Raw genomic sequence first — 14,211 nt, forward strand, 5'->3', positions numbered from 1 at the left:
CGCCAACACTGACTTGGACACAGTGCCGGACCAACGTCAGTACCAGCGCCGGAAGGTACTTTTGTGCCCCTGTTAATTCCTGATGTTCTTTTCAGGCTTGAGTGGCAACCAGAGGAGGGTGAGAAGGACTTGGAGGGGTCTGTAGACCCTTTGGCTGACCAGCTTTAAGAGCCGGACTGGCGAGAGGAACTGGGTGATACCAGTGGTTTGGATACCTCCCCAGACCTTTGTATGCTCTCCCCCCCTACAGTGTCTACGGAGGAGGGAGCTTCATACACTGTGGTGTTGCCTAGGGCGGCTGAGGCCTTAGACTGTGTGCCTTGAGCTTCCTACAGTGGCAGTCAGGACTAACCCCTAACAGAGGTGCTTCACCTGGCAGCAGCCTCTTCAGAACCCCCTCTGCCTTATAATGAATCCCTTACCGGCATCCTTCAGGACACTTGGTCCAAGCCCAGCACAAGGGCTCCTGTGGACAGGATGATTGTCCGACACCACCGCACTGCCCCGGGTGATCCACTGTTCCTCTTCCAACTCCCTACCCCCTACCCCCTACCCCCCCCCCCCCCCCCCCCCCCCCAAGAGCTTGGTTGTCCAAGCATCATCCTGTAAAGGCGGATACCCTACTGCCCCCCCAAAAGAATCTGAACCAACTTGGGAAGATGTTTTCTTCCGCCTGCTTAGTGCTGCGGTCGGTGAACACCACATGCCTCTTGGGCTGTTATACCCATACAGTGTGGGATACGGTTCCGCAAGCGCTGACACCGTGCCCAGAGGAGGCCTGGGCCATTCTCACCCACACAGTCAGAGGGTAGAGACGCAGCGAAGTACACCATCAGATGTGGGCTGGATACCGCAGACTCTCTGTGCAGAATGGTTTCCACATTAGTAGCCTTGGGGCGCTACGCCTGGTTGAGGACGTCTGGTTTCTCTGGGTAGGCCCACTCCACCTTCCTGGACATGCCCTTTGATGGCTGTCACCTTTTCGATGACAAGGCAGACTCGGTGCTTGAGCGCTTCAAGGATTCTAGGCCTAGGGCCAGATCCTAGGGCCTCGCCCCCACCTCTCACCCCATGCATTCAGCTTTTTGCCCTTTTCGTGGCTATGGAAGGGGTGCCCCACCATGTTCGACCCATTCTAGCCACAAGGTCATGTAGGCTGCCCAACCCGTGTGTGGCCACGGACATGGGACCCCGCGACGCAGGTCTGAGGGCCAGCAAGCGGGCCAGTCCACCCATAACCCCCCTGCAGAAGCCTCAAAGCCCTCCTAATCTGACCTTTCAGGGCCACCAGTGGCTGGCAGGATTCACCATCATGTCCCCCACTGGAAAAACATCACAATGGACAGGTGGGTTTTGCATATAGTCCAAAGGGGCTACTCCCTCCCCTTCGAACCTACCCCTTCCTCCATGCCATCGTAGGATCACTTGGCCCTTCTCCGCCAGGAAGTTGCAGCTCTCTTGGTCAAGGGAGCTATCGAAAAGGTTGCTACTCCCACTACTTTCTGGTACCCAAGAAGGACAAAGGCCTGCGTCCTATCTTGTACCTCAGGGCCCTCAACCGCTTGCTCCAGAAGGAGAAGTTCAAAATGCTAATCCTGGCTCAGGTCCTGTCTACCAGCACTGGACTTGCAGGACGCCTATTTTCACATCCCAATTCTGCCAGCCCACAGGCGTTACCTACGATTCATGTTAGGCCACGTGAATGGTTGAAGCTCATCTGCGCAGGTCAGGGGTTCCAGTCTTCTCCTATCTCGATGACTGGCTGCTGAAGGCGGGATCGCCCCAGGCGGTCATCTCCTACCTCCAGACTACGGCGGACCTCCTGCACTCGCTGGGGTTCACTATCAACGTGCCGAAGTTACACCGGACTCCCTCTCAGAAGCTCCTTTTCATCGGAGCAGTTCTGGATACAGCGCAGTTTCAGGCTTATCCTTCCGAGCAGCAAGTCAGGATATTCAGCCTATGATAAAGTCTGGCCAGTGCTATATAAAACTTTTAAAATAAATGAATAAATAAATGATATTGATGTTTCAGCCTCTATCCTGGATTTCGGTGAGAATAACCCAGAGGCTGCTGTGACTCATGGCCTCCTGCATCCTGCTGGTGGATCATGCCAGGTAGCATATGCGCGCTCTGCAGTGGGACCTGAAGTTCCAGTGGGCGCAGCATCTGGGGAATCTTTCAGGCTACGTCCAGATCTTGGAGGGAACTGCGCAACAACTGCAGTGGTGGTTAAAGAACCAGGATTGGGTCAGAGGTTGTTCCCTCTCCCTTCCCCCAACCAGACCTCACAATGGTGACCGATGCATCACTTGTGGGATAGGGCGGCCACCTGGGAGAGGCGGAGATCAGAGGAGTCTGGTCTTCTGCGGAGTATAGGCTCAATATCAACCTGCTGGAGCTTTGGGCGATTCATCTGGCACTAAAGGCATTCCTTTCTTTTCTCAAAGGGAAGGTGTTGCAGGTGTTCACAGACAACACCACTGCCATGTGGTACTGCAACAAACAGGGTGGGGTGGGGTCATGGACCCTATGTCAAGAGGCTCTCAGTCTCTGGGCATGGACGGAACATCAGGGCATGTTCCTGGTGGTTCAACACCTGGCAGGTTCTCTGAATGCCACGGCGGACGAACTCAGCAGCCGGTGTCTAGTGGATCACGAATGACATCTTTACTCAGAGGTGGTGCAAGGTCTACTTCGGAAGTTGGGGGAGCCTTGGTTAGATCTGTTCGCCACCAAAGAGCAGGCGCAATGTCAGCAATTCTGCGCATTGGAATTTCCAAGGCGGCACTCATTCAGCAACGCTTTTCGTCGCGAGTGGAACTGTGGCCTCCTGTACGCCTTTCCGCCTATACCACTTCTACCCAGAGTGCTGAAGAAGATCAAGCGCGACCGGGCCCAAGTCATTCTTGTTGCTCGGGACTGGGCATGAAGAGTCTGGTACCCAGAGCTCTTGAGCATGGCCATCGATCCTCCGTTCAGATGGGAGGATCTTCTGTCACAGCAGCAGGGGAGGGTTCTCCACCCAAACCTGTCTAGCCTTCACCTCCTTGCATGGAGATTGAGCGGAGACAGTTAACAGCTTTTGACCTTCCTCCTAAAGTCTGCAATGTCATCTTGGCAGCCAGGCGTCCCTCCACGCCTGCAATTGGAACAAGTTTGTGGCATGGTTCACAGCAAAGGCTGTGGGTCCCCATTCTGCCCCTCTTTCTGAGGTCCTCTTGGTCATCCTTTCTTTAGCCCAGCAGGGCTCTGCCCTTGGCACTCTTAAGGGTTACCATTCAGCCTTATTTACCTTTCTTCGCCTTCCTGATCAGCCTTCTCTTTTCAAGTCCCCTATTGTATATAGATTTCTAAAGGGCATTACTCACCATTTTTCTCCTTCTCAGTTCATAATGCCCCAGTGGGCCTTGCACCTGGTCTTAACCCATCTTATGTGCGCTCCCTTCGAGCCTCTTCACAACTGTCCTCTCAGGCTCCTCACTCTGAAGACAGCTTTCCTTGTTGCCATCAACTCTGCTCGCGAGTGAGTGAGCTGCAGGCTTTGTCTTCCTAACCTCCTTTTCTTGCTGTTAATCCGGACAAAGTAGTCCTTCCCACAAGGCCCTCTTTTCTTCCCAAAGTGGTTACCTCTTTCCATATCAGACAGACCATCACTTTGCCCACTCCACCGTCTGGACTCAAAAAGTGCACTGTTGTTCTATATCGACTGCACAAAAGATTTCCGGGTGGATGATCAACTCTTTGTTGGATATGTAGAGGACAAGAAAGGTCGGGCCGTGCACAAATGCACCATCTCTCGATGGGTTGTCCTAATCATTAAAATTTGCTACTTCTTGGTAAAGAAGGAAGCCCCAGTGGTACTGCATGCCTACTCCACCAGGGGAAAGGAAGCTACTACTGCTTTGGGGCGTGGGGTCCCACTCAAAGACATCCGTCAGGCAGCCACGTGGGCATCTCTGCACATGTTCACTTAACATTACTGGCCAGGCAGCCAAGCCCGGAGAGACAGTTACTTTGGCTGTTCTGTTCTCTAGGATTTTCTGGTGTGAACTTGGTTTGCAGACCCTCTTCCGGGGTTGGCATTCCTGGGGTATCTATTTTAAAGGTAAGAAATCTATAACTACAATCTCTTTCAGATGAACAAGTTACCTCCATTTGGTAACAATGTATCTATAAGGGGAAGAGGTGTGGCGCCGCGGCCAGGGCGACGGACTCCGGAATCTGGGGATCACGGTTCGATCCCCGCACCGGCGGCAGATTAGCCCAGCACCATGTGACTCTGGGCAATAGCTTGCTTAATCTTCCCGACGGCCCCCAGCGCCTAGAGACCCTTACAGGCGATTGTGCGCTTTACAAATGTGGATATTATTATTATTATTATTATAAGGGACATATGTAGTTATAGATTCCTTACCACCCAACCCATCCTCCCCGTTCTGCAAACTGACTTCTAGGCATATGGACTCCCTTCTAGGGCCCTAGTTATGTGCGCCAGTGGTCAGTGTCTTGCTGGCTGTGAGCTCTGGCATGGAAAGTTGTGTCAGGACTGACGGCAGCGCGCAGGGGCGGCATCTAAGTAGACACCACAATGTCATTCCAGCTACCACGAAGCCAACCACGGATGTGGAGTCGACCGACGCCACCTACCAATGCGCAGGGGCACTGCTAAAGAAAAAAATCTCTGGATCCAGTCTGACACTTGGGGCAATTCTAAAGGTAAGGAATTTATAACTACATAAGTCTCTTAGAGATACATCAGTATCTAAGGTAAGTAAATTGTTCGTTTGCGGGGTTCTGTGCTTTTTCCAAATTAAGATGCCCTAAAAACGGTGATGAGAACATTCCAGATTGGAGAGCCACAGGGTCTATTCTGCAGACAATCACAGTCATCACTCAGGAGACTGATGGGCCATATGAAAGCAGTGCTGCCAAAACCACATGTGATCCCACGGGCCACGCTAAAGGCCACCAAGGGACTTAAAATGACAACCCTGCAGACGTAACAGGAGGTTAAAACTGTTTAAGCCACTTGGAACCAAACAGGAGCAATGTCTTCAACACCAAGAGGGCAAGCAAGTGGGAACCACAGGGGATGCAGAACAGCCATGTATAACTGTAAACCATGCTAGCCACAACACAGAATGTTCACCAGGGCCACTGTAGGCCAATCCATGGGGGTAATCCGACAAAAAGTTCAAAGTCACTACAGACTGAGCCCAAGAATCAGCGCAATCTAATAGGTCACATAGTAACCAAAACATCCAGTCTTAATGGAACCACCTGCACCTAATTCTGCTAATCTGAATGTAACAACATAGTCAGTGAATGCCGATCCATGGCAAACGTGGGGTCAACATTAGGGCTGTTGCAAAGTACAGTAATACTATGGAAAGCACAATCCCAAGGAAACCTACAGGTAGCATCAGAGTGATATCTTTGTAAACCAAAGGAACCCATCCAGATTGCTAAGAAATTGATTGGAATATACGCAGCGCCACCAAGTGCAATAGCAAGCAGATTTTATAACGGAAAAAACGGATGGTATTGTAATATGGAACCATGAGGGCAGCAGAAGCAAAAAAAATAATTTTAAAACCCGCATGCATGGTTCGTCACATCTGCACTCAAGTAACTGCATGCGACCTTCTTGAACAATAGTTACATGAAACCTATATTGGTTTGGGCTCAAAGCCACACTATCACTGGCATTCAGACTCACAAACATCTCTGATTAAATTAACACCAGATTTGTAGGATACATAAAAGGCCTTTTAAAAGGGAGAGTTCAACTTTAACATTCCTTATGCAAACCTATCCACTAAGTGGACAGGAGCCACTGCTGGAGTAAGCGCTTGATTGGAGTGCCTGAACTGGAGTCGAATATCTGTTAATCAACAGGGAGCTCCACAAACCGATGAGGGCCACTGAAGAAGTCTGTGTAAATCAGGCTGTGTCTAGAGGGCTTAAAGAACGCCCAGAATCTAACCACAGAGAACATAAAACACTGCTGTGAGTACAGGCAGGCTCTTCTGCCATAACACTGTGTTTTGTGAAACTTTGGCCCAGCTTAAAGTAAAGCCAAGGCTATTACTCAATGTTCCCTGATAGGTTGTGTCTGAATCATACAAGCCTTAGGGCCTTATTATGAGTACGGCTGTAAATAGGACTGCTGTACTCGCGATGGTGGTGGTCCGACCACTGCCACACTACTGGCCCACCTGCTGTATTACAAGTGTGGTGGTCAGACCACCACAGTGCGTCTGCCAGAGATCCAGGATCCTGCAGCAGCCAGGAGCAGGAATATGCTGGTGGTGCTACTGCAGCACTGCCAAGCAAATTCTGAGTTGCCTGTCCATCCCTATTTTCATGGCGGTGAGATCACCATGGAAAGGGTGGCAGAGAGGCAACAGAACTCGTGTTGCGCCTGGGGGTGCATGCAGGGGGCAAATGTTGTGCCCCCTCTGGAATTGCCCTCCTGTTCCTGCACAGTGTGGCATGCAAGCAATACCGTGCAGGAACATGCTGCAGGCAATGTAAAAAAGAGGTGGGCTGCATGTTAGGCTCTCCTATGAGCCCAACAGCGCACCGCCATTAGACCCCCCACAGCACCGCCCGCCTGCCATGGATTATAATCGTAATCTGGCGGGCAGGCTCCCAACAGCTTTGGCAGTCCTCCTGGGGAATGCGAGTTGGCGGTGCCGTAGGAGGACCGCCAAACTCTTAAGAAGGCCCTTAATATTTTGTATTCTAAGAGCTATTGCCACTCTGGCCTAGACTTATTTCCCTACTTTGATTGGCACATAACTGTCATGAAGGGCCCCCTTTTCACGAGTGTAGTTTGGAAGAAAAATATTCATTGTCCTCAATAGTAGAAATAATATCTTTGTTGATGATGACACTTATTAGATCTTATTTTACGACAAAAAGGATAAGGTTTCAAGTAAAGAGCTATACCAGTTGGGATCAAGACACCTAGCTCATGGTCTAACAGTCAATTTAGCTTTTATCAACTCCAATACAAAGCAGGCATAACAAAACCCTTTGATGACTTCCTGAGAAAATGCATTTAATGAGAAACTGTGACTATCAGTTAGCAAACCTAAACGGTAAAGAGAATATTTCCAGAGTGACTACACCTTATAACCTCTCTGTAACCATTCTGAAACATTTCCAATACATCTACAATGATGAACACTGAATATGTGTTTTAAACCTAAGCCTAAAGTTTGCAAATCAATCACAGTAATCCTCTTGGTCAGCATTTAGATGCTGCGTCAGTAGTGGGTTAGGCAAAGTAACGTTCGGTCAACCATACAGAGGATCAATGAAAGGCCAGACAGCATCACTTGGCACACAAGTCAGTCTTAAAAAAAAACTGGGCATCTAATGTGTATTATTACAGAACACCAGTGTTTCTTTATGTATTTTTCAGTGAAGTCCCACACTTAACTGATAACACAGAAAACATATGGCATCTTACTGAAGGCTCTGCCCTTGGTTAGCTCAGAATAATTCGGATACGCTCCTCTTCATACCTTACATGGACACTGCAGGGTAAACTAAATTAAATTAAAAAGTGTCTATTTGCCTGCAGCATCAGCTAGAAGAAGCGGATATCCCAATATCCCAAACACTGGGTTTTATAAGGGTTCCCTGCCAGCCTAAGTGATTTGTGATGACGAGAACTAGGGCTCAATTTGTATTCGATAGGTTAGCTCTGCAAATGGCAGTGCAAAGTAGTGTAAACTTATCTATGGAACACTCTAGTCCAGTCTGATCTCACTGGTTCATGCGGCATCTTCAAAGCGACGATTCTTAGTCCTTGTATGGAGAGGATGAAGGAGACTGGACAGTGTAGGGGGTAGGACACAACCCAGACCTGCTGGGCTAACACAGAGAAGAGGGAGGCCTTGTGCTTATGTCACATAAGACACCGTTACAATGGTAGAGGGATGTCCTGGCTCATATAAACCAAGGAAATGCCCCACTCTAAGGGTAGGAGTCAGGTTTGCTGGGTCCAGCTTTGGCACTGTATGGATTGATCCAGCTCTCTGCACAGAGACCGTGAATCTTCTGATGTCTCTTGTAGTTGTCCCAGTGGCCAGTGGTGTAACGGCAGTCCGAGCAGCAAAAGGGCTTCTCTCCAGTGTGTCTCAACATATGGCGTTTTAAGTTCATGCTTTGATTACAGGTATAGTTGCAAAGCTTGCACTGGAACGGCTTGTCACCAGAGTGTATCCGTCCATGTCTCTTCAAGTTTGCAAGGTTACCGCAGGCATAGTCGCACAGGTCACATTTGTATGGTTTCTCACCGGTGTGAATCCGCTGGTGCCGTTTTAAGTTGTCAAAGTGGGCAGAGGCGTAATCACAAAGCACACACTTGTAAGGTTTCTCACCACTGTGGGTCTTCATATGCCGGGCCAAGTGATTGGGGTAGTGAGTGACGAAAGAGCATAGACTGCAGGTGAATTCACTGTCTCCTTTTTGGGGACTGCTAGTTCCGTCTGTGGAAAGCACTGCTAAGCTGCAATGACCACAGATCTGGTCAGTCAAGTCTTCATCATGGGCAAAGCCGTCATCCAACACAAGCCCACATAGTCTACAGGTGAATGGGAACAGGAGTTCTGGCAGGGTGTCCACCTCTTCTGCACAGCGTCGGGAGTCCAGCAGGTCAGTGGGAGCCACTTCACTGCGCAGCCGAGTACAACTGGGGATAAATGCATCACAGCCGTTCACATGAAGGGTGAAGTCCGTCATGAGGGCATCTGGAAAACATACAGAAATAGGAATTAGTGATTGAGTTAGTAAAGAACCGTACCCAGGCTTCTGTATGTCCATCACCCACTAATATTGGCTGATCAGATCTGCAGCCCAGACCGCATTTAGCATTATCAAAGTAGCAAAAAAAATCACATTGCTGCTATAATAGACGCCCAAAAAGAATCATGCTTTTAACAGGTTAAATGGCTGACATATATGTAGCATAGCTAACATTTATGCAGGGGGGCTGAATTAGCATACATTGCAGGTTAAGGCAGGCAAGCTGAGGGAGTGGATGGCAAAGGAAGGCTCCCAACAGCTCCTAGAAAGCATATGTGTGAAACAGCAGGAGACAGACATCATTTTGTAGTGCTGCACAGTTAGTCTGCACACGCCTACTGGTTGGGCTACCCCAATATACTTCTTCTCAAAAAACATTGGCTCTACAAACTATCTAGACACACACCCACCATATCACACTGTTACCAAGGTGGCTGCCAGCACAGGTAGGATGCAATTTACTGACCCCAAACCACAGCATTAAGCCAGCCAACCTCAATCTCCTACTGTAGTCAACACACCTCCTCCTACAGTTTTCCAATCATTCAAAGTTCTTGGTCCTCTACTTTGTAAAGAACCCCTGCCTTCACTCTCCTACGTCCATCCCCCAGTCATGGCAGAACTGCCCCTTTCCCTTCTGTGTTTAAATATAAACTAAAAGTACTCTTCGGTTCTCAAGAATGACCAAAAGCCATACCTGGAAAGCCTCCTTAATCACCACTTCCTTCAAAAACATTAGTTATTGTGAGTATGATGGCATCCAATTGTTTGTCTTGAGATGTAAGCATCCTTGAAGGGCACACAACACTTCATCTACCATTAGATCTTTAGGTCACCCATCCAATCTGTCATCCTCTCCAATGTACTACAGAGCACTTCTTGAGACATGCTGCTGATCTGAGCAAGGCCATCAATACTACCGCATTCCAACAGGAGAACCAAGTTACTCCTTTTAAGCACTTTTCAAAGGTAGCAACCCTGCACTGCCACAGGTTACTAGGGAAGATTGTAGGGCTAGAAACTCTGGCACAGTAGAACACAATCAATACTCCAATTCAATGTCCAACACTGCTATTGTTCTAAGAAGGCAAGGACTTTTATTTACAGGCAAACAGAGCTGTTAAAAATGTGATGCACAGATAAAACCAGAAATAACCAGCACCCTCTGATGGCAGCATGAGTTTATATCATTTATGTTCTAGGCACTAGATTTTCTGTAAGGCTACCTTCTGGCTGATATTATACTATGGGGTTGCGATCAGTTTCAAGACTCGTGTTTTTTATTACTGGGACAAAGTCTCCAAAGTGATACAAAGGTAGCAATCCTGTTATGTTATGCATGGCCCTCTGTGAGCACTCAACACCCTGCCCTGCTGCCTGCGACACAATCACACCTTCTTGGCATAGGATAGAGACAGACACACCCCACGCTGTGTTATTTTAATTCCGACATGCCCTCATGTTTGTCCTTCTCTACTTGGCGCCCACAATGCCCGCTGGCAGCGATTGTTCCCTCTTTGCCAAGAGCGCAGAACAAACAGGTTTACCCCTCAACCTGTCCAAGAAAACAGCCGCATTAACCGAATACTATTCAGGCAGATTATGCATCACACCATTTAATGGAGTTGGCAAACTATACGCGCCTTCGAGCTGAATTGGGAAGGTGCACTCCGAAAACCATTGCACCTTTTTAAATAATAAAAAAAGGTCAAAGGTTACCTCTTGACAGCCCCTGCCGACGCTGGCTTACCAAGACCCCATAACCATGAAAAGAGCTGCAGCGGGGCTCTCTGTTTTCTGGTAATACTTACAGATTAGATCGTCATGCGTATATAAACAGAGCCTGCTGAGTGTTATTACAATGTGGAGACTCCCGCTGTCTGTTATTACAGCACTTGGCTGCGCAGGAACTCGAGAGGAGCTGTCGCGAACAGAGGCGATTTTTAACTGCGTGAGCTCATTTAGGCGTGTGATTCTACAGAAAAATAGATAAAAATTAAAAACTGCATTGAGTTGCTTGCATTCCCTTTAACTTGGCCTGGCAGTTAGGAATGAACGGAGCATTTTTTCTTGGAGCTGGGCCAAAACCGATTTATCTATGGTTAGGCCTTGTCTGCAGGCAGAGAGCAAAACAAAACAAGCGGATCTATCGTGTTTGTAATTTTTTTTAGCCACATTGGGCATGGCTGCTGTGGAGCATGGCTGAAAGAAACAAGCAAACTCACCGCCGCAGCCCGGCTTCAACAGGAAGCCAGGCAACCTTTGTTGGGACGGGGGCGGGGCCGGACAAATACAGGAAGCAGGCGCTCCTGTGCCCGCCGGAACATTTTCGTCGTAGCTAGCGGGGCTCCCGTGCTCGTGGAGTGCCCCGCGGCCCCCGCCTGTTAACGAGAATGACCCGCTGGCTGCCGAGGGACACGCAAGAAGAACCTGGTGAGTGGGGTGTGAGGGGGATGTGTGCGAGCGTGAGTGTATGCGTGTGTATGAATGCGTATGTATGCGTGTGCAAAGGCGCGCTCATGAGGACAAATCTGAGACAGCAGAGGCGCGTGGCCGAAAGCGGTCTCAGATTCCCAGGAAAGTGAAAACAATAGGTGCCTAGCTGGACAGCGCATGCTATGCATGCGCAACTCTAGCTCGACCTAAAAATGAGGAGGTGGTCAGTTTAGAGACTGAAATAGCCGAGCTTGAAAGGGAATTGGAACTGGAAGTGACTCGTGATGAGCTTCATACCCTTAGCCTCAAACAACTAGATTACAAAGCCCTGGTTACGGATGCTGCGAAAGTCATGAGTAGAGAGCAACAGGGCAGACTGTATGATGTGGGAGATAAGGCAGGGAAATTGATTGCCTGGCTAGATAAAAAAGAGAGAGCGAGTCGTGTGGTTCCCGTGATTGAGACAGCTGATGGAATGTGTGTGACTGATCCGACTGAGATCGTCGAGTGTTTCGCGGACCATTTCCAAACTGTATACTCCCCAGTTTCTGATAGACCTGAAGAAGACTCATCTGTTGCTGCGTGACATTGCATTGCCTTGCCTGTCTGAAGCGGACAGGGACCTGATGGACACAGCACTCTCAGTGGAAGAGGTGGCCATTGCTATTCGATCCGTGCTTTCGGGCAAAGCCATGGGTCCTAACGGTCTGCCCATCGAGCTATACAAGTTGCGTCCTGATAAAATGGCGCCGTACCTCCGCGACATGTTTTTAGAGGCGCGGGACATCGACTCCCTCCCTCGTGATCAGCGTCTTGCTATCATCGTGGTAATCCACAAGGAGGGGAAACCGAGGGATCGCTGCGCGTCCTACAGACCCATTTCGCTTTTAAACGCCGAACCAAAGATTCTTGCCAAGTTTTTGGCAAACCGCTTGATAAAAGTAATCGGTGACTTGATTCACCCGGATCAGTCCGGTTTTATCCCACACCGCAATACTGCACTCAACCTGAGGCGTCTGCACGGTGTTCTCACGAGGGCTGCGTTTCTGCGCGAGCCGGCCATTTTGGCTTCCTTGGACGCTACGATGGCCTTCGATACACTGGAATGGCCATATCTCTGGGCCGCTCTTACGAAATTCGGCTTTGGTCCCGGGTTCATTGGCTGGGTGAAACTTTTGTATGAGGAGCCATTGGCGCAGGTGGTAGTGAATGGTCGAGTGTCTAGACCCTTTGTCCTCGGGAGGGGCACGCGGAAGGGCTGTCCGTTGTCCCCACTTCTTTTCGCTCTGGCCCTGGAACCTCTGGCCGCCTGGTTGCGATGGGAGCCTTCGATGAAGGGTATTCAATGGACCCCGGAATTCGAAGATCGCATATCGCTCTACGCAGACGACATTGTTATACCTTACGTCCCCTCGAAAATCGTTGAATGTTTTGATTGATGTGCTCACCTCGTTTAGTAGAAATTCTGGCCTAGTGATCAATTGGGCCAAGTCCTGTGTATATGTGCTTTCGGGTGGTGCCCCCTCCCTGCCGCGCGGGTGCCCCGTCCAGGTCTCGCACACCGGATTCAAGTATTTGGGGATTTTTATATCTTTGGATCCAGTGGCTCGCTATGAACGTAATCTGCTCCCTCCTCTTCAGAGGTTACAACTTGACGTTGTGGGTTGGCGCAAGCTACCGCTTTCGCCACTCGGACGCGCAGCTCTTTTCAAGATGATGTCCCTACCGCGATTATTATATGCTCTCCAGAATACATTTGATATTATTCCGGCGAGTTACTTTCGAGAGGTGGAGAGTCTTCAGAGGCAATTGATCTGGGATGGACGCCCGCGTATTGCCCTTCCTAAGCTTACACTCCCCTGGTATGACGGGGGTATAGCACTTCCGAATATCAGGCGATATTACTGGGCCTCTCAGCTGGGAGCGATTAATCATGGAACGTACGCGCCGGTCTCTAACCCTGCATTTGAGATGGATAAATATTTGTTACCGGGAGGGAACTACAATAGGGCGCTTTATTCCAAAGCAGCGGGAAGGGAACTATCGGGACCCACCAAGATTGCTGTACGAGTGTGGCACGATGCGAATGCGGCAATGGGATGGAGGGATCGACTGACCCGAGCGACTCAGTTGTATGCATCCGAAAGACTGGGATGCCTTTGGAAGACGAAAGGATTTGAAAAATGGGATATGATTGGTATCAGTAGGGTGAGTGATCTTTGGGTCAGGGGTAAAATCAAGACCTTTGGGGCATTGAAGACAGAGTATGAATTGAGTGACAGGGAATTCTTTCGTTATGCACAGATTCACCACACATTGACTTTGGTTTTTCCTGGGGGCACTAACATCCCCGAATCTTCCCCACTCGAAGATCGGGTGCTTGACGGTTACGTGCCCGACAGCACTATTTCTTTGATATACAAGAAATTGATTAATGATCGGTCGGATTTGTTGGTGCGTCTCAGGGAGGTTTGGACCAGTGACTGCTTAGAGTTGGACGACGAGGACTGGCAATCTGCGCTATCCTCGCCTAAGGAGGTCGCGATCCCGGCCCGTCTCCAACTCGTGCAGCTCAAAATCCTACATCGTGTATATGTCACTGGCCCGCGCTTGATTCGTATGGGTTATTCCTTGGATGGGTTATGTAAGCGTGGATGTGGACTGGTCGGAACCTTCCTCCATATAATTTGGGAGTGTCCGGAGGCAGTGGTGTATTGGAATCGTGTCCACACTGTGATGGAAAGGGTCACGGGCGTCGCATTACTGCCCGAGGCCAGGCGCTGCCTGTTGAATGTCTGGGAGCCGAATGATTACGGTGTGGCACAGAAGCAGTGGGCAACCCTTGGGAATATGATTGCTAAGAGACATCGCACAGTTGTGGGGTTCCCAGCGGCCGCCCACGGTATCGGTATGGAAGTAGAACATGGACTAGTGCACGTTTAGAGAGAAGAC

The 14,211-nt window shown here is 49.5% G+C and overlaps 1 protein-coding gene across 2 annotated transcripts in view; it reads right to left on the reverse strand.

Annotated features, from left to right (window-relative positions):
• Positions 1-7,043: 7,043 nt before the first annotated feature.
• The window catches only part of ZNF513 (zinc finger protein 513), a 101,070-nt gene continuing 93,902 nt past the window's right edge, over positions 7,044-14,211 (reverse strand). The window contains exon 5 of one of the 2 annotated variants that reach the window (XM_078650108.1): positions 7,044-8,768. In XM_078650108.1, coding sequence (XP_078506234.1) covers positions 7,993-8,768 — 776 coding nt within the window. In that variant the 3' untranslated portion in view covers positions 7,044-7,992. The remainder of the gene's footprint in view (positions 8,769-14,211) is intronic. The other variant, XM_078650107.1, reaches the window with a different exon arrangement.

Source organism: Lissotriton helveticus, chromosome 6 (assembly GCF_964261635.1).
Source record: "Lissotriton helveticus chromosome 6, aLisHel1.1, whole genome shotgun sequence".
NCBI classification, from domain to species: domain Eukaryota; kingdom Metazoa; phylum Chordata; class Amphibia; order Caudata; family Salamandridae; genus Lissotriton; species Lissotriton helveticus.